The sequence below is a fragment of the Vicugna pacos genome, chromosome 22 (genome assembly GCF_048564905.1).
Source record: "Vicugna pacos chromosome 22, VicPac4, whole genome shotgun sequence".
Classification (NCBI taxonomy): domain Eukaryota; kingdom Metazoa; phylum Chordata; class Mammalia; order Artiodactyla; family Camelidae; genus Vicugna; species Vicugna pacos.
This window is the reverse complement of record NC_133008.1, coordinates 12,400,790-12,427,749: the sequence shown is the minus strand read 5'-3', so window position 1 is coordinate 12,427,749 and position 26,960 is coordinate 12,400,790. Positions and strand designations below refer to the sequence as shown.

Sequence of the window (26,960 nt, the reverse complement as noted above, 5' to 3'; positions counted from 1 at the left end):
AGCCTCAGCATCTATCTCACTTGGATCTAATGTTAAGGCTGTAACAGCACCTCACTCCCCGGCCCCCAGTTATGGCAGATATAGACAGTGGGAAGTAATTAGAGATTTTTCTTTTGATTCTAAACTTTGAAAGTCTCTTATTTCATTAAAGAAAGTATCATTTTTGTCTTACTGCAATAGTATGAAAGTGGCAACTGTTTGTGGCTTCAGTGGCTGCCTGCCTGGCAGTGCCTTCGTCTCCTAGCTGTCCATCAGTGTAGTGAAGATCTCTCTCCTAGGAAGGAAGTTCTGGGACAAAAGGAGATGGGCCTTTATAGGTGTACGGGGGAGCAGGGAAGGAAGGAGGGTTGTCCCACCTACGAACACCAAAACCGAACCTCAGCCTGGTTTACAGTAATACGAGTCTGACTGCTCAGTTTTAAGCTTTTGAATGAAGCCTTTTTGGAGCGACTACATGAACAGTGTGGCCGTGCTCTCTCTTCCATAGTCTTCCATCGCCACCGCAGAATGCCAGGCCATGTGAGCACAATGAAATGTAGTTTCCTTTTTCAAAACTATTACTCATTCTACTTTTGCAAGGTCATAATGGTATACCAGTTACTGTTTTGATTAACCAGACGTGCCTGAAACAGTCCAAAAGACAAGACATGTATGTCCGGTTATAACTTTAACACAGAGACAAAAGTTATGATTCTAAATGATTAATCCCTCTCGATGATAGGTTATCCAGTCCTTTACAATCAAAACATTTTCCACATCAGAGTTCTTGGTCTGCCTATTCCATCTTTTGCTGGAGAATATAGGGTCTTTACTTCCTCCATAAGGACATCAGCATACAAAGGCCTGGAGAGATGACCGAGTTTTCTCCACTGACCCTGGTCTCTGCAGGAAATCCAAAATGTGTCAGCCACCACCACCACCACTATCACCAAATGACCATAGTTTTTCCCATCACATGTAAGCAGTGCTTTTCTTTCCTGGAAAAGGAAAGGAGCAGAAGTATCTACCCTGATTTATGTTGAAGTTGAAGCCAAGACAGAGAGGCAGTGGTTCAGAACTGTCCTCTCCTACAGTACTCTGCTTTTTCAGACCTTCATGCCTGTGCATGTAACCTACTTGGAATGCTCCCCTCTCCCGTCAAGTCTACCTGGGAAACTGGTTGATCCTTGAGACATAGCCTGTTCTGTGAAGCCTTTCCCTCACTGCTCTTCTGCACAAGCTAAGTCAGTCTCTTTTTCTATTCCCATAAAATCTTTTTTTTTTACAAATTAGAACTTATAAATGAATCAAAGACATGTAATTTACAGCATTCCTGTATATGACATGAAAACACTTTAAGATAAAAGTCACAAATGTGAAGATTCTTAGAGACTTTGATCAACTCAATTCCTTTTTCCCATAAAATCTTGACATACCTTTCTGATAGTGTTTGTCACATTGTATGGAATTATTTATTTACAAATCTATTTCTCCCACCAGACTGCAGTCCTTCAGAACAGAGATTTTATTTCATTCATTTGTTTGTCCCAGCCTCACACATAGTAGCTATTAAATGCTATCATATTGAGTTGAAAGTTTATGAAACTTGCAATATCTTTCTAAGGTAAGTTAGGATGAGGTCATGAGAAAGGATATAGAATGTGGTATAATTCCAGGATATGCCTCAGCCTTCTAGACAATGGTGTTATCATTCAAATGTATAAATTATAAGCAAAGCCACAGAAGAAAACCTGTATACAGAAATGTTTTATTAAGGCAGATAAAGAGGAGAAAACCTTCACCCTGGGCTGAACCTGTGTTTCATGCTCTGCTAGAATTATTGGTCCTTAACCTCTTAGTAAACATGTGGTTACCATAATATCAGTCGGGATTCAAACAGGGAAAAACACTGTCACTTATGGAATAGGGGATCTATTTTAGGTATTAAACCTTATATAACCTTGGGCAAAGATGGGGAAATAGAGTTAGAAGTTCAGGAAAAAAAAAAAATCCCCAGTCAGCCCTCCTGAAACAATGGCATGGATGGACAAGTTGGAGCTTGCAGGGAAACCTGAAAGCTAGAGACATCCACCTGCTGGAGTGGGACCATGAAAGGATGCAGGGTGAGAGGAGGGAGTGGTGTGGAAGCATAGAGGTCAGCAGAAGACTGTTGCCTCTGCACAGCTGCTGCTCTCTTTTTGCTGCCAAGCACTTGGTGATAGACTTGGGGTTATTGGTCAACAGGGCTTGTAGTTCTAGGCACAGAGCAGGAAAGAACAAGGACAAACAGAAACCCAGAAGTATTTCTACATCTTTTTCTCACACCTCTAATCACAACTACCTTCAGAAAGTCATGGCTGCTACTTCACTTCCACCTTCCAAATCTCATACAGATTTCTCTTTTGTTCAATTCTAGCCCACAACCGCACAGCAAAATGAGTTCTGGGAAATGTAATTTTTGTTTAGCCCAATTGACACAGTACAAAACCACAATATACTTCTGAATTTTGTAAATTGAATTTAGATGCAGTTTTAGAAGCAGTACTCAGGCTTGAACAGGGAGAAGCAGAGCTAAGAAATATGTATGACGTTATAATTTTTTAAAAAGTATCCTTGGGTATTGCCTGGTAACGTGCCTTATTAGCACACATTTCAGGAAGAGAAATTGTTGGTTGTAAATGCTAACTACAAAAAAATTGTAAGGTGATTACATAAACATTTCTTTGTCTTTTGATGGTCAAACATAGAATTTAAATACAGTTTGTAAACAATCATCTCTTTAGATTTTCTGAAAAAGGATCTAAGGAGAAGAAGTAACATTTACTGTGCGCTGTGCCAAGAACTTCTTATGTGTCTTATTTCATTTAATTCATGTACGAAATCTGTGAGACTCCTAAGAGTGAAGTAACTCAATATCAATGTGAAAAGGCTGAAAATTCACCCCACAACTTCGAGCTAACTTATCTCTGCCTAAGTTATCTTTTTTCTTGATTTAGTTATTTACTCCTACTTTTTTTAAACGTCTTATTGAAAAGGAGATAATATATGTATTAAAGTGCATAAAGTGAACTAATCTTAAAGAGTACAACTCACTGAATTTCCGTGTATATACATATATATTAATGTAATTACCATTCAGATAAAAATATAAAAGTTTTCCAGTACCCTTGATTGGTTTTCCTTGGGCCATTTGTACTCCCAGGTAAACTGGCTTATGTGTTTATATTTTTCATTACATGGATAGTCTAATTCTTGGAACACTGGTAGGAGGAAATGACCATTAGCAGTGAAGTGAAAATGTTAAATAATGTGCCTCGTAACTGCTTTGAATTACATCTGCTTATACCGCTTTGTCTTTCTGCTTTTACCCTAAAACAGGTAATCAGATCCTATCCCTTGGGAGCCTCTCAAAAGATCAGATTTATCCAATGAAACTCAAGGGCATCTCCATCTGCTATTCAGCTCTCAAATCTGCCTTGTGTGGAAATTATGTCAGCTTTGGCGTCTTCAAGTTGTATGGGGACAACCATTTTGACAATGTACTCCAGGCCTTTGTCAAAATGCTGCTGTCAGTGTCCCACAGTGACCTGCTAGTAAGCAATCATGCATCATGGGAGTCTTTGCGTGAAATGTGAAGTAACACCACCACAGGCTTGGAATTGTTATGACAAAGCCCGGGGAGTTAGAGCAGCACCAGAATATTTTATGGTTTAGGACAGCATCTTGATTTAACTTTAAGAATTTGAACAACTGTAGTGGTATTAAATGTGCAGTTTTTAAAACTGCAGCTACCACCTCTGACAAATCAGTCATCTAGAGTGTTCCAGGCTCTCTATCTAGAGAACATGTAATTAGCCGTTTCAACACATTGCTTACAGCTGTGCTCATAATTCAAAAAGTCTGTGTTTCCTAAGGCAAAACATGCAGAATGGGCTGTGGGACCTTCTGGCTTCGTTTCGGCTCTACTTCCCAAGCTGTTTGGCCTTCCTTTCCATTAGAATTGTGGTGTGGTGGACAGGGTGCTAACCTGAAGGTTGAGCAGCCTGGTGTACGGTCTCTGCTCTGCCACTCACCAGTCATTTACCTTGAATAAATCACCTTCTCTATTTCTCCAGGCTTCAATTTCCTCACCTTTAAAATGAATAAATTAAACAAAGTGATCTCCAGGTCCCTTTTCTACTCTGCCATCTAGTTTCTATGATTTATGTCAATGGTTTCAGACTTTGAAGCCCATCAGAATCACCTGGGCCGCTTGTTGGATATTCAAATTTCCAGGCTCCTCCAGTGAGCTGTGTCATTATCAGACTTTTTTAAAAACATCTCTGCCTGATTACACAAAAGCTAATATGTGCCCAATGTGGTTACAGTAATTACTTCAGTAACACAGCCAAATTCATGTTCAGGCTTGGTTCAGGCTTTCTCACCCGCTCCCAGCCCAAGGTTACAAGTCAGATCTGGGGGGCCTTCACTAGTCAGCCCGTGAGAAATGCTCCTTGACATTCCAACAGACTAATGGCACCCTCTTCCAACTTTCTAAGCTGGTCTTAATAGAACCACATCTCAAGCCAAAGTTGTCAATCCTCTTTGCAATAGAATGGAATGCGCATTGAAGGCTGCCTGTACGACAGAAATTACAAAGAAGAAACTTGAGTCGATCAGCCGTGTGTTTTAGACACCTCATTGAGGGAGCTCTTCATTACAGTTGAGGTCCACCCAAAACAAACCTGATAGGGTTCTAGGAATTTCTCTTCTTCTAACAGACAAGCAAACCTCTAACTCAGTAATCTCAAAATAGAGAGTGCTTAGGACTCCCTTAGTGTACATTTTTTAAATGCACATTTCAAGAACTCATTGCAGAGGCTTTTGTTTTCTGAGTCTGGAGTGGAGATCAGAAAACTACATTTTTAACAAGCACCCCATGTGATTCTTACGGAGGTAGTCTTAATCTCACTTTAATAAATACTGCTCTGCTTTATTGTACTTCTTTGATATTGGTTTGAGTTTCATTTGAGGTTTTCCAGGTATCTTCCTCATGCACTTACCTTTTACCTATAATGTACGGTAAATACTAAACTATTTACCAAGTTATGATTTAGTTAGATTGGTTGACATTGCATAAATACGGCAGACTGCAGTGCCAAATCCTATTATAATAATCAGCAAATTTCTTTGTGTTAAAAAAAAAAAAGGTTGCCTAACCACTATTAAATACAGTTCAGTGTTACCATATTCCAGTTCAGAAAAATAATTCAGTCTTCTAAATTCCACACTACAGAGATTTTACTTGCATTTTGAGTGTTAACCATATAAGGCAAAATTGAAATTACATACTATGCTGTGCTGTAGCTTCAAATTAGGATTTCTAGAGATCAAGAGATTCTTATTAAAACCCTTTTAAATACTGAATTGAGAATCATTATGTCATTTGTTCCATGTATTTATTTTATGTATCTGTGATTATGTATTTATGTTTATTTCATGTATGTTTAAGTAAGGCTATAATATACAGTATTATAAATAGCAATTTTCACTGGACTTTAACTGTCTTTTACTTCCCTGTGGCCTGACACTTAGTATTTCTGTTACAGCAATATAGGAAACTGAGCCAGTCTTATTATCCACTCCTGGAATGTCTCACCCAGGACCACATGAGCTTCATCACCAACTTAGAGCCTCCCGTTCTCCTGTATGTTCTCACATCCATCTCAGAGGGACTCACGACTCTTGGTCAGTATCATGGAGAACATTGTTTTCAGAGGAAAAACTTGATTGTGGTCTCTCAATGTATGTGTTTGTTGAGATGATTGTCCTACAAAGCGGGGAGAGATTTGTGTACCAAAACCGAAAGATTATTTTTTGACTATTACTTGCAAGAGAGGAAATGCTCTTTTTTCATATTTTGATAGTTTATTTTTTAATCAGCTTTATTAAGGTATGATTTACACACTGTAAAAATCATTGATTTTAAGTGAACAGCTCAATGAGTCCTGACAAATGTATGTACACAGTCATGAACCACCACAGCAAGATACAGAACATTTTCATCACCACAGAAAGCTCCCTTGTGACCCCTACGAATCAATCCCTTCCCCCAGTCTCAGCCCCAAGGAACTACTGTCTACTTTCTCTCACTATACTTTGCCTTTTCCAAAATTTCGTATAAGTGGAATCATATAACATATAGCCGTTTGTGTCTGGCCTTTTTCATTTAGCATAATACCTTTGAGATTCATCCATGCTGTTTTGCAAATCAGTTAGTTTTTTCTTTCTATTGCTGAGTATTATTCCATTGTATGGATTTCCACATTTGTTTATATATTCACCAGCTGATAGATAACATTTTGGTGGTTTCCATTATTTGGTTACTTTGAATAATGCTACTATGAACATTCATGTACAAGTCTTTCTGTGGACAAATATTATTTCTCCTAGGTAAATACCAGCATGGAATTTCTGGGTTGTATGCTAAGTGTATATTTTAAATTATAAAAAACTGCCAAACTGGTTCCCAAAGTGATTGTACCATTTTGCTCCCCCCAGCAATGTATGAGGGCCCCAGTTGCCCCCTATCTTCTCTAACACTTGCTATTATCAGTCTTTTAAATATTAGCCATCCTCATGAGGGGGAAGTGGAATCTTCTTGTGGTTTAATTTGCATTTCACTAATGAATGATGATTTGAGCATCTTTTCATGCTTATTTGCCATTCAAGTATCTTCTTCATGAAGTATTTTTTCAAACATTCTACCTGGTTTTTTTTTGGTTTTTTTTTAGCTGGGTTCTTTATCTTAGAAGAGTTTGTTGTTTATTCTAGATACAGCTCTTTGAACAGGTATATGTTTTACAACTATTTTTTCAGCCTTGGCTTTTCTTTTTTATTTTCTTAATAGTATCTTCTGAAGAGCGAAAGGGTTCAATTCTTAGGAAGCCCAACTTATTATTATTTTTTCCTACAGTTCATGTCTTTTGGGTCCTATCCTAAGAAATCTTTGCTTTTTAACCCAAGACCGTGAAGGTTTTTTCTATATTTTCTTCTAAAAGTTTTATAGTTTCAGTTCTCACATTTAGGTCTATGATTCATTTCAATATATTTTTTGTATTATGAAATAAAAGCCAGGATTCTTTTTTTTTTAACATGAGTATTCAGTTGTTCTAGCTTCTTTTGTTGAAGAACATCCTTTATCTAGTAGATTACTTTGTGCCGCTTCTATACTGTCCTAACTTTATAGTAAGTCTTAAAGTCCGGTACTGTAGCCCTCTAGTTTTGTTTTCCTCTTTTAAAATTGTCTTGGCTATTCTGGGTCCTCTGCATTTTTTACAAGTATTAGTCACCTTGTCAGTTACTCCTGTTAGGAAAAAAAATGAGCAAGGAAATATATTAGGTTGCATTGAATCTGTAGTCCAATTTGGGGAGACTTGACATCTTAGCAATACTGAGTGTTCAGTTCCTGAAAATGCCATACCTGTCCATTTATTTAGATCTTCTTTAACTTTTCTCAAGCTATAGTTTTAAATGTATAAGCCTTAACCATATGTTGTTACATTTATACATATTTTGTTTTTATGCTATTGTAAATTATATTGAATTTCAATTTCTATTGTTTTTGCTGCCATGTAGAGTTGTGGTTGATTTTTCAGTATGTTGACCGTGTAACCTGTAACCTGGCTAAATTTGCTTATTACTCCTGATAACCTTTTGTTAATTTCTGAAGATTTTCTACATAGATGTGTCTGCAAATGTAGTTTTACCTCTTCCTTTCCAATCTGTGACTTCTTTTTTTTTTCCTTCTTTATCACGCTGGCTAGGACCTATAGGGCAATGTTAATTGGAAGTGATGGTAGCAAACGTTCTTTCCTTGTCTCCTGAGTTATGCAGGAAGTATTCGTTCTTTCACCATTCAGCGTAATGTTAACTCTAGGCTTTTCATAGATATTCTTTATCTTGTTGAGGAAATTCACTTCTCTTGTAGTTTTCTGAGAGTGTTATCATGAATGGGTGTTGAATTTTATCAAATTCTTTTTCTACATATACTGAGGTGATCATGTGGTTTACCTTTTTTGGTCTATTAATGCATTACACAATGTTAATCATCACATTGATGGATAGTTGAATGTTAAAACAACCTTGCATTCCACACTTGTTTACAATGAATCATTCTTCTTATGTATTACTGGATTCAACTTTCTAGAACTTTAGTACAGATTTTTTACATTTATGTTCGTGACAGCTATTGACGTGTTCTTCTGTAGTCCTTCCTTTATAGTTTTCTGTTCTTCTTATCTCTGCCTTTTCTTAGTGTTGGACTGGGGCCTTTATAAAATGAGTTTGAAAATGTTCCCTCCTCTCCTATTTTCTTAAGAAGTTTGTGTAGAGTTGTTACCATTTCTTCCTTAAATGTTTGATAGAATTCCCTAGTGAAGCCATTAGGCCTAGATTTTGCTTTATTAGAAGGTTATTAGCTACAAATTAAATTTCCATAGTGGACATAGGACTATTCCAGTTACCTATTACATCTTGAGTAGTTTTTGTGTCTTTAAAGGAACTTGTCCATTTCATCTAAAGTTCATCTGACATTATTGACATAAAATCATCCATAATATCCTCTTGCTATACAATGTGAGTTCTGTAGAATCTCTAGTGATGTTCCCTCTTTCATCCCTGATGTTGGCAACGTCTTCTTTTTCTTTTCTTTTTTTTTTTTTTTTTGATCATTCTGGCTCTAGGTTTATCAGTTTTATGCAAAGAACCAGCTTTCAGTTTTCAGTGATTTCTCTATTATTTTTCCGTTTCTTGTTTCATTGATTTCAGGTATGATCATTATAATTTCCTTCCTTCAGTTTATTTGCTTTTCCTTCTGTAGCTTTTTCAGGGAGACTACAGCTTAGATTGCTGATCTTGGACTTTTTTTTGCTTTTCTAATATACACATTTAATGCTTCAAGCACTACTGTGGCTACAACTCACCAAATTTTTGTGTATTTGGGGATTCTTTTCCATTCAGTTTAAAAATATTTTCTAATTGCTGAGATGATTTCTTCTGTTACCAGTGAGTTCTTACTTAGAAGCACAAGGTTTAACTTTTAATCTTTTTTTATTAATTCTAGTTTAATTCCATTGTAGTCACAGAATATACTCAGTGACTATTAGAACTTTTGTATTTATTGAATCTTTTTTTGGTTCATTATATTTGGTGAATGTTCCATGGGGAATTTGAAATGAATGTGTATTCTACTGTTGTTGGAAAGAGCATTCTCTAAATGTCAGGTCTAAATTAATTGATAATGTTCAGATTTTCTATATTTTTATTGGATTTTGTCTGTTTGTTTTCTACTTGTCCTATGAATTACCAAGGGAGAAGTGCTGAAGCCTCTGACTTTAATTATAGATTGGCCCATTCCTCCTTTCAGCTCTGTCAGTTTTTGTATAAAGTATTTTGAAGCTCTGTGATTAAGTATATAAATATTTAGGAATGTTATGTTCCCTTGATTAACTTACCCCTTTATCATTATGAAATGACCTTGTTTATCTCTGGTACTATTCCTTCCTCTGAAATCTACTTTGTCTGATATTACTAGCCTCTCCAGCTTTCTTTTGATTAGAGTTAGCCTCTTTCCCACCATTTCACTTTTAGTCTTTCTGTGTCTCTGTATTTAAAGTTCATTTTGGGTAGACAGCAGATATTTTCTGTTGCTGTTGTAACAAATGTTTATGAGCTTGGTGGCTTAAAACAATGTAAAGGTACTGTCCTGTAGTTCTTTAGATCATAGATCTGCCATGGGTCTCATCAGGCCGAAATCAAGGTGTCAGCAGAGCTGTGTTCCTTTCTAAGAGCAAGTCTGTTTCCTTGCCTCCTCCAGCCTCCAACCTTCATCCCTTGGCTCATGGCTCCTGTCCTCTATCTTCAAATCATAGCAACGCCGAATATCTCTGACCATTCTTAGAAACATATCCCATTGATTCTGACGTCTCCTGCCTCTCTCTTACACTCACCTTGGGCCCCCCAGATAATCCAGGTTAATGTCCCTATTTTTAGTTCAACTGATTAGCAACCTTAATTCATATGCAGACTTAATTATTCTTTGCTGTGTAACCTAACTCCTTTATGGATTCAGGGTATTAGGATGTGGATATATTTGCCTAACATACAGCATATAATTGGGTCATATTTTTATGTCAAATCCGATTATCTCTGCCTTCTAAACAGTGTTTCAGCCATTTACATTTAATGTAACTATCTGTATATTTGAGTTTAAATCTACAATATTGCTATTTGTTTTTTCTTTATCCTATCTGGGCTTTGGTCCTTTTTTTCTGCCTTCTTTTGGTTTGGATTAATTTAATGTCTTTTATGTTTTTTATATCCCCTATGAGTTTATTTGCCATACTTCTTTATTTTTAGTGGTTTTTCTAGGGCTTACAATCTACACCTTCAAATAGTATAATCACATATTGCATTCAAATAATTGCAGTCTACCTCTCTCCCTCTGTCTCCCTTCCTTCTGGAAATCCAGCTACAGGTTATTTATCTCTGTTACATTGTTCAAAGACTGGAGGTGCAGATCTCCAGAACTCTCTCCTCGTATAGTTCCACTCACTGGTACTCTGTCCCACAAGTTCTGGCTGCTGCCTCGGTCTCCCCAGATCCCAGCTGTTTCTCTTCAACTCAGTGAGACCACGTGGCTTTCCTTGTGTTCTCCCTTCCTGGACTGTAGCCTAGAAGCTGCATTGAGCAGTGAGCATGAGCAGTTGTGCAGGCATTACCTCATTTGTTTCCCTCCTCTCTGGTTTAATAGTCCTGTACGGCTTCTTGTGCAGTAATTGAGAAACGTTGTTTCATATATTTTGTCCTGTTTTCTGGTTGTTCATGGCAGAAGGAAAAATTCTCATGGCAGTTAATCCTTCATGGACAAAACCTGAAGTCTTGTCTTTGATTATTAGTTTGTCTTGACATTCTTCCATCTCATATCATAGTAATACCTGAAGAATTTGAATTAGTTGCAGATGGCTATGTTGTTCTCGAAGTGTGATCTTAGGCCTGGAATCTGCATTTTAACAAGGCTCTCAAAGGAATCTTGACAAGTGGCCTTACAGAGGGAACACTGAACTTGGGCTTAGTCCAGGGCTGCCACTTATTAAGGGTATGACCATTTACACAGACTCTGCCTGATGCTGCCATAGGTGTTTTCACATGTGTCCTTCACTCATCTCGTTCTCAGAACCACTCTGCAGACCAAAACCAGGTTAAATACGCAAATAGCACTGCTTGGCCTTATTTCCTGCTTGACTGTACGCTTCCTACTTGACAGGAACAGTGTCTTAATGACCACTTTTTTCCTAGTGCTTAACATGTAGTAAGTACTTAATAAATATTTATTGAATGAATTAATTAGTAATACTATTTTCATTATACAGATGAGTAAGCTGTTGCCCAGAGAGGTGAAACTGCTTGTCTAAGGTCATACAACTGATAAGTGCCTGATCTAGGAGTCTTTCCAACTCTAAAGCCCATTCCTTTTCACCTCGCCACCCTGCCAGACCCACATCATAAAGGTCACAGGTGAATTGTGCCCTGTGTCTTCAGGAGAGAGGATTATTTAGATTATTGAAAGTAACCACTTGGGTTTCTCCTTTTCCAACAATGATACATTTGCAAAGATACATTTATAGGTAGTATTTGGGTTACAAGCAGGTTTCAGTTCCACTGTAGCCTCAGCGGGAAAAATGAGAGGGAGGTACAAAAAAGTTGAATCAGTGATAGAGCAGTGACTTGCCTAATAGGCTTAACGTGATATTAAATTTTTTTCATTAATCATTCACTACCATTTTTAGTTTCAGGCCCTCTGTAATTTGGGAAAACAGACAGGCAAGTGAGAAAAGTGATTGTATTCTCCATCATTTTAATCACCCGTCCACCACCACCACCACCTACCCCCGTAGTCTTACAGAGACCAAACGCAGAGCTTACAAAAAAGCTGCTCTTAAGAATGACTCTCAACTCATTCATTTAATAAATATCGGTTATGCACATGCTAGATACCAGGTACCATTCTAGACCTTGGCAGTACTGAAGAGAACAAGACAGATGAGTTCTCTACTCATGTGAAGGTTTCATTCTAATAAGGAGAGATAAACAGCAAACATACACACACACAGGAAATTGTCCAGTCATGGTAAGTGCTAAACAGAAACGTAGAATAAGATAGTAAATAGGGAATGTTTGTCTGGCTTTTGTAGAAGAAGTGATCAGGGGAGGCTCTGAAGATTGATGTAGCAGGGATGGGGGTGCGTTCCAAGAAAGCAAAGGATGGCACAAAAGGCAAAACAAGGAAATGCAGAGGCAAGTGAAAAACTGAACCAACTGGAAACCACCAGAAATTTCCCCCTTAAGTTGATTATTAATAAAATATTCATTATTAATAAAGAGAGTATGTTATTTTGAAGACATACTTGAATTGGATAGAATAAATTTATAAATATAATATAGGAGTAAAACAATCAGGAAATACTTAGAAACTTAGAGACCTTGTACATTAGTTTCTCCCACCAAAAACATGCTAAAGAGAGAAGAGAGCTGTGAGTTAGCTAAATGGGAGGCCAGAGTTGGTGTTTAGGGATTGAAGTAGCCAGGAAAACAAACAGGAAGTGAAAAGAGGGAAACCTAATGTTGGGCGCTGTGTTACAGTCTTGACCCGCTTCCTCTCATTAATGTCTCAAAACACCTTGCAAAGTAGGTAGTATTAAGCGCACTTTACAGAGGTGCAAATTGAATCTTCATATAGTCAAACATCTAGAAAATACAAATTCAAACCTAAATGACCATACCAGCCGAATATGCCTTTTGTTTCTGAAATTGCCTTTCACGCTGTTTTTCCAAGACCTTCCTCCTCCCCTCTGCTCTGGTAAGAAATTGTGAGTCAAAGCCAAATTTCTTCTCAGCCCCATTTCAGAACAGCTCTCTGTGTTGGGTCTTAGTGAGCAAGAAGGCTGTGAATGCTTCCTATGGAGACCAGTTGTAGGAGAAAAGGAGTATTTGGTTGTTTTCAGTGCCAAACAAGTTGCTAAAAAGTTGCAAAGTGCCTATTAGGCTTAAAAATTCTATCTAAAATTGTCTATCATGAGTGAAAAAATTCTAAACACCAAGAACTAGAGCGAAATATGAGAATTCATAACTTCTGCCCATCCTTCTCTTTCAGGAGAGTGTCACTGTTTGAATCTCACACAATTGCTTGAGCTGCAAATACAGAAAACCAATAATAATACATAATCCTCAGCGCTATTCATTCTGTTTTCGATAAAACGGCCCATGATCCTTATGATTCCACACTTTTCAGTCTACCCTGAAATAACATTCATCCTTTTCAAAGCCCCCAACCGTAGATCAGCCATAATGGAAGCTCTTCTTCGTGCTTTTATTGCAAGGATGTATGCTCCAACCTTCATGTCTAAAGTGTTTACCTGGCTTTTTCATAGCTGACTCAGTAGATTGGAACCTTTTCATGCAACCTGCGTGGCACGTGGTCACCAAATCTACGTGACGTCTTTATAATTTTTGTATGATTGATAGCATATTGCTCTCCACTGGTGTGGGGAATCATATCTGTTTCCTACTTGCTTCCTTTTTGTGCATGTTAAGTTACTTAATCCATTTACTTTCATGTTTGGGACTTCAAAGATAGAAATGTGAAGGAAAAGAGAGAAGCAAACAGGCTCAACAAGTCTGTGCCTGACTCTTAAGCCTAAAGATTTTCCACTACATTATATATTACCTTCCAGGATTATAAAACCAAACCTTCCTTTTCTGCACAGTAACCCAGTTAGTGGGGAGAGATAATCAGTCAATCAAGCAAATGCTTTAGGAGGAAATAAAAGCTCCTTTCTTAGAAGCCTGTAGCTCCACAATTTCCCAAAACTATCGTCCACTCTCATCTTTTAGACTTCATCCAAACCCTCATGATCCTGCATCAGCTACAATTATCCTCTATTTTAAATGCATTCGTCTGTCTGTGTTTAAAAACTTGCCCCCAAACCTTCCATTTACTATGTCATTTCTCTTTAAAACAATGTATGCAAAAGTTTTTAAACTATTGTCTTATATTGATTCTAGTGTTTCTACTAAACAAAACTCAAGGCTTAAAAAAATTTTTTTCTCAGATTAGCTTTGCCTACCCATTCTTTAATTAACTCAACTAATATTTCACCTCCATCACAGGCACACCCATCTCAGAACCTCTGAGATAAGATGAGTAAGAAAGTAACTGTTGCCTTTACAGTGTATATAGTCTTTTCCCCAGCCCTACTCTCTCCGTCTCTTCCGAGTCTACTGTATTTGCCATTTCTAAAGTGCCCATCATGTTTTCAGTGGTTTGTCTGTTTCTGTTATTAATCATAAACTCCCCAGAATCGTGTCCATATGTTGCCATTAGCCAAAAAATCTGGCCATTGTCATGCTCTGAATCAAAACCATGAACTTTAGATAAGCTAATTATCTCTGAGCTTCATTTTTCTCACCTGAAAAATGCAAATAAGAGCACCCACTATATACAGAAGTGATTTTTTAACATTTTTTATTGATTTATAATCATTTTACAGTGTTGTGTCAAATTCCAGTGTTCAGCACAATTTTTCAGTCATTCATGGACATATACACACTCATCGTCACATTTTTTTCTCTGTGATTTATCATAACATTTTGTGTATATTTCCCTGTGCTATACAGTGTAATCTTGTTTATCTATTCTACAATTTTGAAATCCCAGTCTATCCCTTCCCACCCTCTACCCCCCTGGTAACCACATGTCTGTATTCTCTGTCCATGAGTCTATTTCTGTCCTGTATTTATGCTTTGTTTTTGTTTGTTTGTTTGTTTTTGTTTTTGTTTTTGTTTTTTAGATTCCACATATGAGCGATCTCATATGGTATTTTTCTGTCTCTTTCTGGCTTACTTCACTTAGAATGACATTCTCTAGGAGCATCCATGTTGCTGCAAATGGCATTATGTTGTCGGTTTTTATGGCTGAGTAGTATTCCATTGTATAAATATACCACATCTTCTTTATCCAGTCACCTATACAGAAGTGATTAGTAGAAGTAGATGAAATGATTTTTAGTATACAAAGAAATCATGTCACTTACTTGCTGTAAAAAGACATTCAATAACACCTCTGTTGCCTTTCAAATTAAATGTGTACGTCTCAGCCCACCACTGGATGCCCAGGCTTTTTTGTCAGCCTTCTCTCTTACGATTCTTCTACACATTCTTTCACTCAAATGTGAATATGCCCCCTCTTTTCACCTTGAGGGCAAATTGGTAATAACTACCCCCGTTTTTTTCTTCCTTTCCAGTTTTATTGAGCTATAATTGACATATAGCACTTTACAAATTTAAGGTGTGCAATATGATTTGACTCATGAAGTGATTGCCACGGTAAGTTTAGTGAACACACGTCATCTCATATAGATACAAAATTTTTTTAAAAGTTTTTTTTTCCTTTTGATGAGTATTCTTAGGATTTACTCTGAACAACTTTCATATATAACATACTGCAGTATTAGTTGTATTTATCATGTTGTACATTACGTTCCTAATACTTACTTATCTTACAGCTGGAACTATAACCTTTTGACTGCCTTCATCCAGTTCCCCTTCCCACTAACCCCTGCCTCTGGTATCCACAAGTCTAATCTCTTTTTTTATGAGTTTCTTTGTTTTTGAAGTATAATTGACCTGCAACACTATGTTGATTCCTGGTGCCCAACATAGTCATTTGATATTTCTATACATTACAAAATAATCACTATGGTAAGTCTAGTTACCGTCTGTCACAGTACTAAGATTCTATTATTGGTTGTGTTCCCCACACTGCACTTCATACCCATGACTCATATACTTTGCAACTGGAAGTTTGTACCTCTTAATCTTCCTCACCTATTGCTCTCATCCCCCCCTGCTCCTCTGTCCTCTGGCAACCACCTGTTTGTTCTTTGTATCTGTGACTCTGTTTCTCTTTTGTTGTGTTTGTTCCTTTGTTTTATTCTTTAGATTTCACGTACAAGGGAAATCATATGGTATTTATCTTTCTCTGTCTGACTTATTTCACATATTACCCTCTAGGTCATTTGTCTTCTAACCAAACATAAGCTCGCAATAACTATCACTTTTTTTACCGTGAGAATTTCTAGTTACTTTCTTATTCCCCTCTGCAAGGTATTTTATAAATGATCAGAAAGGTTAATTGGCTCTATCATAGTAACAACACAGCAAGTAATTGGAAAAGATGGAATTTGAAACCAGATTTTTGTCTGGCTTCAAAATCCATACCTTTTCACCATATTATGTGCGTTGTGCTAATCTCTCCATGTGAAAAAATGTCCTTCCTTATGTTTAAACGGAATAACTTTTCCAAGCCCATCTCATATGCTGCCTCCTTTACCAAACTCACCTTGAACCTCATCCAAATGCAGTGTCTCCCTCAAAATTCTCACAGCAGCGTGTCACTCATTTTTACACAGCATTGGGCTACAGTGACTTCCGTACATGAGCTTGTTGACACCAGGGTGGGGGTTTCCACTGAAGCAAAATACTTTGCACCAAGTTTACACCCTGTGTCCCCTGAAGCAGAGCATTTTGCACCAAGTCGGTATTTAATAAAGTCACTTGAATTGAACAGAGGGTCATTAAGGTCACATAAGAAAAATTCTGTCCAATCCAATCCAGGAATCATTTAATTCCTGACATGTCTCTATGCCAGATCCTGTTGTGGACGTAAGGTTTTAAGAGATAAACAAGGCAAAAATCCCTGCCGTCAAGGAATTTATAGTTTAATCAACATGCTTTGAAACCAGAAAGTGTTTGGTTTTTTTTAATTGAGGCATTGTCATCAGATGAAACACTTTACTAATGCAAGTAAATCTTCATTTGTTGTTCATACAGATACAGTTGTCTCCTCCAGCTGCTGTACCAGTTTAGACTACATCGTGACTTACCTCTTCAAGCACATAGCAAAAGAGGGCAAGAAGCCACTTCGATGCAGAGAGGCTACGCAGGCCGGTCAGAGACTGTTACATTTTATGCAGCAAAATCCAGATGTCCTGCAGCAGGTAACTGGTGGTTGGTGATCTGGTTTAACAGATGAGAGTTTCCCAAAAGCCAACCTGGTCTCTGAATATCTCCTAGAGCAACTGGTCTTGCCAAGACTCTATACCCGTTAATCTCTAGGAGTATTTTCCCAGAAGGTAGGGTAGTACACTGGCCTCACAATTACCCGCCCTCAAGAAATCTCTGAGTCATTCATCTCACTTCAGTGAAGCTAGAATTCAAAAAGAGGATAGCTCCTCAAGAGACAAAAGAAATAAAAGGCGAAGCTGGGACTAGAAACAGTCAAAACAGTCAACCTCGGATTTCCTTCCTAGAGCCTCTAATGATATCATCTCAGGTTAGCCTTGTGAATACGCTGGTATGTTGGGAAACTGCCATTTGCTGGGCTTCTGGTCTGTGCCAGGCAACTTGCTGGGGACTTTGATTTATCATATCATTTTCCCCATTTTCAGATGAGAAATCAAGGTTCAGATAGGTCATACTCTGAAGAGTAAAGGCACAGTTTGTTTATTTTTAAATGTGTTTTCTGACTAGCTAATATGAATTAGATCCAAGTTTAATATTGTTTTTTAAATACTCACTTCTGCAAACCACAGTAACAGCATGCATAAAAACAAATATATATGCCAGAAACATTTCAAAGAGAATAATACCATTTTGCTGTGGAGATACCATCACTATGATATTTTCCAATTCTACTAAATTTGGAAAATGATCTCTTTGTACTGCTTCCAGTTGTTTTATTTTGCCAAATTATCTCCACAATAATCTGTGGTTTGCAAATGTAAACACGTTAGCATGTCATTAGTCAGCAAATAAGTCGCCTGCAATCAGCAGAAAATGTCAGTCTGAGTAAGTAAATGAGGAAAATGAGTAAGACAGCCATGGAAGAGGTTTTCTTCCTAGCTGCCATTTTTTGCTAATATTTAAATGAAATTAGGTAAACTTTATTTGTGATGATGTTTCAGTTAACCAGTTGTTTTCCTGGCAGGGAAGGTTGTGATTAAGATTTTGTATAAATAAGGAAAGGGCTTTAGGCCTCTAACTATTTGGTATGACCCTGGAATTGTTACAACATGTTGGTGATAAAGAGGAGAAAGGTAACTGACATTTACTGAAGACTTTCTGTGTGCAAGGTGCAAGAACCACTCAGACCCACAGGACATAAATTCTCTCCTTAAAATGTTTCCTGCCGGGTAGGAAAGAGAGACAGATAACTAACAATTATATGATAATTGGATTAATAGAGTGATGACAGAGAGTGTCCTGAGAGGAGAGAACTTTCAGAGAAGTCTCTCGTTTCAATTCCCACAACAACCCTGAAATGTGGACATCATCATCCCAATTTTACAGATGAATAAACTGAAGCACAGAGAGATCAACTGTCTGGAGTGCAATGTGAACCAAGGTCTGTTTGGCTCAGAAGCCCAAGTCCTTACCACTTAGACCATTGATTCTCAGGGAACTGGTTGGTGGGGAAAAGACCTCAGATTCACCTGAAATGCCTTTTCAAAATACACATTCTTTTGAGATTTGGATGCATCTCTCCTCACCTACCCAACTGCAGTAGCCACTGGTACTGTTGGAAGTGTGTCACAGCCCACAGGTGTTTTATAAAGAAAAGACAGAACTAGCCTTTTCTTAGAGCATACAGCCAGGGAAGAAAATAAATACCCGTGGATTGGCCAGGAATCAGACCCAGCCCCCACCCCACCATGGCAAGTGACAAGTCTGCCACCTGCCAGCACTCAGCCATGATCACAATATTCTCCCATTAACTTTGGCAGAAACTTCTAAGTGGGCAGAAAATTTTAGCAAAAATCAATAGCCGTGACCCTAGACTTATGTACAATCAGACTGTGCAGAATAAGTAACGTGGTTGTGCTGAAGACAAGTTTGTCTTTATTCCGAATTACCATGCGTTTGCTGGTTTAAGTAATTTCTGTGTGTTAATAATACTGGGTAATCCTTTACTTTATTGCATATGACTAAGTAGTGATATATCTTTATTAACAGTGGAATACATTCTATTTATTTGGAATGTAGGCTTTCAGATAGCCTTTTAAATATTAATGACTGGTCTCTGGTAGTCAGCATAAATACGATTTGCATTAGCACTAGGTTGTATCAGTTGTATCATCTTGAGTGCCTCTGATGTCAGCCATTGGGTGTAGTAGTATCTGACATCATCTCCTTAGGTCACTGACAACTTTGACCTCTATTCTTATGCACAGTTTCTGTCGTCTCAAAAGCTCTTTTGAATTGATTTGAAATTTTGACTCTTCCCTTTATGAGGCAGTAAAATTGATAATTATTCAGATGGGAACTGAGCACTGAGTGAAAAATCAATTCCACCCGCTCTCTGCTGTGTATAAAATTACTTCTGAGTCGGCTGGACTGAACGGATGGCCAGAGTAAAAGCAGCAGGCAGGAGTGGTGGGAAGAATTAGCTGGACAGAGCTAATAGCCTGAAGGGATAGACTTGGAAAAGAGGGAGTGGGCCAGTTGGGGGTTATTATGAGCAAGGATGGGTCCCATTGATCATCTGTTTACATCAGCTTTCCAAGACCTTATAAATCAGCCCTGAAGAGCAGCAGAATCCAAGATTCGGCCTCTTACCGGAGGGAATTTGTATTAGATTGTTCTCATTTTCACACTCCTATGAGAAGTGAGCCATTGATTATCCATTGATTGCCCATTAAATGCTGTTTTTATAGATGATTTGCCTATCACAGAAGGTAATGAACAAGGTTGCTGCTTCATACCTCGAGGTTTCAGTTTTCAAGGCATCTGTGTCGGTTAAGTAATGCCTAACCCTATTAAAAGGAATGGGTTACAAATTGCTTAACAGTGCTGAAAAACTAGACCCTGATGACTAATTGTGCTTGGAGTTTAGAGAGGGTCTGTCAGCTCTTTAAACTAAACTGATGCAATGATACTGCAGTTATTTACTAGTTTGAACTGTTTTTCCCCCACAACCTGGACCAATAGCTGGACGCGTAACTGCGTGAAGAGCATCATTTCTAAACTGCGAAAGTGATGTCCTCGAGCTTCCACAGCAGAAGTCTGAACCCACATGAAGGTTTTCCATTTGTTTGCAGCTGTCTGGGAAAGACATTTTAAGTGCCTTTCACCTGAAAATGTGTTGATTCTGTCCTGCTATGTGGCTTTAGATCTTCAGTGTTTTTAAAAACACTCTCCAAATAAGCCGTCTACCATATTTTGCAAACAAATCTAACTTTGCAGGCATTAAATTTAGTCCATTTGAAGGTCTATTTTAATTAAGTGAATCTATTTCAAATAAGAATTATTGCCTAATGAGCATTGCTTTAAGTTAACAACTGAGAAAAACCCAGTTGACATATGTTAAGGGGAAAAAAAAAGTTCCCATGTTTTTATGTCATTAGAAAGATAAACTAAAATTTTAAGAACAGGACAGTAGTAACAATGATTAGGCATGGATCTGCTACAGTAATTTGGAAGATAACATTTCTGTGTGAAGTTTTTTCAGTTTAATCTTGGTCACATTAAGTGTTCGCATCTATAACTCACAGGTCAGTGTTCATTTCATTGTGTCACAGAGTGAGAGAAAGATCTGCCCAAACAGGTAAATGAAAGAGCGTGTTTTACAGACTTAGAGGGGCATGTCAAAGATGTGACTCATTCTTTTTCAGATTTTAAGAGTAGGACACTGATGCTGATGCTTCTCAGAATCAGAATTTCTATTAAAACTGTGTAGCAACTTACACAGAAGTAGAACAATAATTATGTGATGGCCAATATTATTGATTAGATTATTCAATTAACTTATTTATAGAAATTAACTTATAATTAGCAATTATGTTCTCTAAAATCTAAATACATTGAATGGAGGAATTAGAACATTTAGGTTTAAATTTATCTTAGCCTCTTCTATTTAAGTATGCGACTCAAGTCAGCTATACTCAAAACCAAAGAAAGTTCTAATTCTTTCTCTCTCCCCTCCCCTCCCTCCCTCATTCCCTCCTTCCCCCTTGTGCTAACTTAACATTTAACTACAAATTGTGAAGAGCTGTCAGGAGTTATAAGAATCATACTTCAGATACTTCAGTAGGGATGTAAACTGGAAAGAACATTCACCCTTTTCCTCAATCAGTCCAGTCAATCAATGAAAATTGCTTTTGTATAGTGCTCTTCGTGACATGCATCCCAAAGTGAATTACAGCAAAAGGGAAATCATCTGCTCTTTTTTCATTTCTGTGTTTAGATTGAAACAATATTGCTCAACATTTTGACATACTATACAAGACATCTTTCATACTTAAGATTCCATTCCATAATACTAAGTAGAGAAAGTGCAATTGCATATTTAACTGACATTGAGATTTTGGCCTCTAGAACCTCAGCAAGACTCACAGTGGGAAACACTTAAGCAGATGAAATATATTCATGTCTCTTATCCTCTTAAAAAATCAGCCAGATTTTCTAATGATATTATAAGCATTTCTAGTGAACCCTAAAAGAAGAAAGTATGCTCCTGACCCACGAGCTCAGGGTGGTTGATCTGCAACTTTATTACCAGAAGTATGGCAGTAGATTGATGTCAGAAACACAGGCTGAAAGAACATTCACAGCTGGATCAGATGATAGCATGGATTTAAAGGGAAGCCAGGGATATGTCATTAGACAAGGCAAGTAAAAACTAGGGATGATAGAATTGGGTTTTTTTGCGCATGCTGCTGTGATCTTGGTCTTCTTCACAGCAATATATGCGTGTACTTTTTATTTCTAGGAAAAAGATAATATTGACAAAATATTGCAGACACTAGCTTAATCTTTTTACATATGCGTTTAATCTGATTTAATCATCACGGTATCTCTGTGAAACTGTAGTGTTACGAGCACCATTTTACAGATATAGAAACTGAAACATAAAAAGATTAAGTAACTTTCCCAAGTTACTTGTAGTCAATAAGGTCATGTAGTCAATACATGGAGGAACTAAACTTTTAACCTAGATGTGTTCAACTCCAGAGTTCACATGCTTAACCACAAGGCTGTAGTTTCTTGGTGGCTGCTAATTTGAAGTAGTATGTATGTTTTGAGCACTTACAATGAGGCAAGTTGAGCTTCCAATAGGTCCCACTGGGGCCATCCTTATGATAGAACGATTTAGAGCAGCCATCCTGTACCTCAACTTTTGCTGCAGCTGGAATGAAACAGATGAGCAGTGACCCAAAGAGGCAACGGGCAAGGGAGGGGGAGGTTGCTTTGCCAGCTGGTGTGGAAAAGCTCTTGACTCCCCCCATCACTGAGGCAAAGCTAACAGAGCTTCCTCTCTCTTATTCCACACCCATACCCAGTCACTAATTCTGTAGCCAGACTTTGAAGTAGGACCTGGATCCTTGAGAAGGTCAGAGCCTGATAGTATAACTGTCTCATGATGTCCCTTTGTGACTTTTCTTCAGTGTCTGAGGTAGCTCCTGAGGTTTACTCTAATCTGATTTTTCTAGGACAGAATCAATACAGCAGGTGTGAAATGAAGTTGGGGAAGCAACAAGTGTTTTGCATCCATCTCCTAGACCCAGCACATCTCTAGGCTTTGTCCTGAGCCACCGCTGTTTCATCAGTATAGAATGTCACTTTTTACCTCTTTCTTATGTAAACAGCGTCCCTTTTCTAAAGGAAGCGTCTACCACTGCGTACCATTGGCTCTATCGAAGGGTATTCTTAAGGGCTTTTGACATGGCAAGTCTGAAGCTGACTGCTCTGAACACCCCTCTCCCTCTACCTTTCGTTTTCTGAGGCATCACAAACTAAGGTGCCCACAGAGCCAAGCAGGGAGCGTGACTGAGGGAGACAGGAGAGAAAGCTATGCTAAGTGCACATCCCTGTCTAAAGGGGGCAGCCTCCAAACAGCTCCAGCTAATTGCTGCCCTGTAAGATGGTATAAGACCCAGTGTTGCCAGATATATTGAGATTCCCCCACAAAGAGAAGCCAGAAATGCAGTTTTGTAAATGTTGGCCACTAATTAAAAGTTAAAAATAAAAATACTCTGCAGGTCGGCACTATGTCTGGTTACCAGTTTTCCACCTCTGTATTCTGTAATCCTAGAGAATTTCAGAACTAAAATCTCTTACTTAATGTGTGATCCCTTGTATTTCTCACAGCCATCCCGTGTGGCCTTGCTGCAGTGATATTTGCATTTCTTTCTGCTGTTTTGATAATTTTGGAAGCACACTTTATTTGTCGTTTAAAAAGGATGCCACTGTTTTACTTTTACTTGTGACTGTGTGTTTAGGCCTTTACTGAAACATTTTATCACATTTGGGTTGTATCTTTACATGTAAAAGGGGTGCAGTAAACAGGCAATGGAAGGCAGTTAACGCTTCCCTAACATTTTTTTTTTTAATTTTCAAAGTAACAAGACTTGTGTGAGGCAAAAAATAAAATTCACTTTGGTCAAGTGAGAGTGTGTGTGTGTGTGTCTGTGTGTGTGTGTCTGTGTGTCTGTGTCTGTGTCTGTAATCTAATTACTAAGGGTCAAATCAGAGTATCTAAGAAGACCAGGGCCGGACAAAAGTATCCAGCTAAGAGAAGTCCACTAGGGAGTAAAGCTCTTAAAATGATGAATTTGTGACCGTCACCCCTGAAGATCAGTTTACAAAGTTACAGCTTATAACTTTAAAAATAGAAAAACACTAGATTTTTAAATTAAAATAGCATTTTATCTGTGATATTATAAAATAATTTGTCCATCTTCGGAAGGATGATTCTAGTCTAGATCCTTTGTTATATACCATGTCTTTGCCATTTTTATTTCATTTTTGTTATAGAAATATTTTGAATGACTGTTTCAACTGTAACAAAAAAAATGGTGCTTTAAAGCAAAAATCTTAAAATAGAAGCTTATTCTTGATTCATAAATCATCAAATTAGAATTATAATCCTATTACCTGTCTTTACAGAGTACTTTTTTTTCCCCCAAAGATCACCTCCATCTTGATACTTGTCCCAGCACCTAGCAGAACCTAAAACCTTGTGATGGTCAATGAATGTCTGCAAAACAAGCAAAAAAATTAATTTTCGGAAGTACAGGCTGCAAGCCATGACTTTAGGTACCAAATCTGGCATGATCACAGACTACTGCATGATAAACTAAATGGTAATGCTAAGATAAGATTGTATCATTTTGTGCCATAAAATAACCCTGCTGAAACTCCACAAGCACAGGTCATTCTAAACATGGGCAGAGAATCAGCACTTCAAATATTCTTCCAAATAGTTAACAAAACAGAGAGGGTTTGTGGCTTTTTTTTTCCCCCCCACTAGGACATGTGTTTTCCTACCTCTAAGCACAGTTTAAAGATGTAATCCATTGATGGCATAACTCGCCTTATTAATTGAAAGAGATGGACTCCACCAGATGTAGCCCAAACCAGCAGAGAGTTAGGTGGCTACGCAACGGCAAAGACACCATATTGAGCGAGCCGGAATTCAGCCTCCAAGTCATTTATTTCAACCAGTGACAATACATTTAAACTCCTGTGCCGCAGCAGTGATTGATGGTTTAATATCATATATAATTTCTTTAATGAAGGCAAACCATTTAAATATGTTACCACTTGCACTGGTATTCTCCTATGTACATAACCGCATTTAATCATTATGGGGATTGTTTTTATACTTGTGTAATTTGTATCCACGAAATAACTGTCAAAACCATCTCGTGCTGTTGCTGGAAATGGTACAGTGTGCCTCGTACTTGAATAGATTCATTCTTCCTTGCACATAATTAAGAGTGTTGGAGCTTTCACTGCTACCACATAGGAATTTCATGTTTACATTTCTGAGAATGAAAAATTAGCCACAATGTGCTTTTCCAGGCTCCCATTTTCTGGGGCTATGATATTTAAGTACCTTAGTTCTATACCGGTGTATGATTTGAAGAGTTTGATTTTAAGACTTTTAATATTAAAATACATAATAAAATTTTATTATCTAATTACAAGAGGGTTTAGCCTCTTATTAAAGTTGCTAAATCAGGCCTAGATTAGCATCATAATGGCACAGTTTGACATAGAATACTCAAAAGTCAAGTTCGAGGGAAGGGATGGGGTTTTTGTTGTTGTTTTGGGGGGTTTTCTCTTATGCCCATCCCTTGCACAAAATGACAGGGATGAAATGCACGTATGGAAACAAACAAGGAGCAATTTGGGACGCTGGAGAAGGAGTGGAGGTGTCAGTCTGGCCTGGTACCCTTAGGCGAGGCAGCTGGTATATGTAGCCTTTTGTTTATCTGCTGCTGGTTTATGTAGCCTTTAGGCCGGCACCAGAAACAATCACTCCTACAGGGTCAGCTGCTGGTCAGAAGCAAAGTAAGAAAAGATTTTGCGTTCAAATGCGCAGCCATAATTTCTGTACAGCTGGCACCTGCTACTGGTGCACAGCGTGAAGGTGAAAGGTCAAAGAGGCAGTTGTTCAAAACTCAAGAATGGCTTAAAGGGACTTGTAGATTAATCTGCTTTATTAACTTCTGTATATTAGATAACTATTGCTGTGAATGACAGTACATCTTTTTGAATAAGTCGCATCTCTTTCTCTTTTAAATTAGCTTTTGAGTAATGAATATTAAATAGAAAGCATTTCAGGGGTAATTAAATGAAAACAGAATGATGTCATTTTACAATTATATTTGTATGTTTATAGAATAGGGGAATTATAATATTTTCTAAGGAGCTAAAAAAAAAAGCCAGCTTCATAAAGAAGAATTTGAAATAAATAAGTTACATGTCCATTAGCCTTTGTGTTTAAACTAAAAACTACGATGTAGTTTGTGACTTGGCAAAAAGTCATTGGGAGCCAGTGCTTGATTTGGCGTTCCCAGGGGCTCCAAGTGTTTTCTTTATGAATTAAAGTGACTGCAATCTGTCATCATCCTTTTATCTACAGTTTAGCATAGTCAGTTTTGCTATTATTCTGCAGCAAATGTTCTCAGAATTGCAAAGGAGTTGTAAAAAGTGGACAACAGCTTTACCTTTTCCTTTGCGCTTGCATAAAGCAGACAGAGAACATTTCATAAGGGAAAAACACACAAATCTTACACAGGTTTAGCCCAATAATAATTAGGCAATCTATAACAGTCTCTCACTCAGTATAGCAAATGGCAAACAAGATGATTTTTAGCCTCTTCGTTGACAGTGGTTGGCATAATTAGCTACCATTGTAAATTAAGGATAAAAAGAGTTGGCTTAAAGGTATCCTTTTTTAAAGCCTCTGCAAGGAAAATTTCTAATCCATTGGCTAAATACTAACAGAGATTCTGGGGAAGTGTTTAACAATCTATGTTATAAAAGGACTTTTTTTTTTTTGCTGTGACTCTCAGTGATTTTTGTTTTTATTTTTTAAAGAATTCTCAGGAAAGAAAGCCCAGCAGGCGACATCTGCCTTTTTGTGCTAACACAGCACAGGTGTATAGCGTAGCCGTGTTTCACAAACAGAGGGTGTTCGGGGTTTCATTTGCACTGATTTTCCCTTTTGGTAGTGTCTTTGGTTGTGTCTTTGTCTGGTTTTTGTATCAGGGTGGTTGTGGCTTCATAGAATGAGTTTGGGAGTACTTCCTCCTTTTCCATGTTCTGGAAGAGCTTGAGAAGGACCGGTGCAAGTCCTTCTTCAAGAGCTAGACTTTTCCTCCGTCCTGTAATAGAAGCCTAAGTTACTGCAGGGTTGCTAGGCCCCAAGAGGTCACTATGGAAGGGCAACCTCAGATTCGAACAGAGAATTCTGATGATGAATGATTATAATGAAAAAGAAATAGAAATAGTGTCATATGCTAGGCTTGTGTGCTAAGTGCTTTACACACATACACACATACATGCTCTGTATGTTTGTATATATACATGTATGT

The 26,960-nt window shown here is 37.8% G+C and overlaps 1 protein-coding gene across 4 annotated transcripts in view; it reads left to right on the top strand.

The window, feature by feature from the left end:
- Positions 1-26,960, top strand: part of RANBP17 (RAN binding protein 17) — a 267,383-nt gene that overhangs the window by 223,265 nt on the left and 17,158 nt on the right. For 2 of the 4 annotated variants that reach the window (XM_072947248.1, XM_072947247.1), the window contains 3 exons: positions 3,358-3,572; positions 5,568-5,706; positions 16,909-17,075. In XM_072947248.1, coding sequence (XP_072803349.1) covers positions 3,358-3,572; positions 5,568-5,706; positions 16,909-17,075 — 521 coding nt within the window. Of the gene's footprint in view, positions 1-3,357; positions 3,573-5,567; positions 5,707-16,908; positions 17,076-20,064; positions 20,143-26,960 lie in introns of those variants that run through there. The other 2 variants (XM_072947249.1, XM_072947250.1) reach the window with 2 other exon arrangements.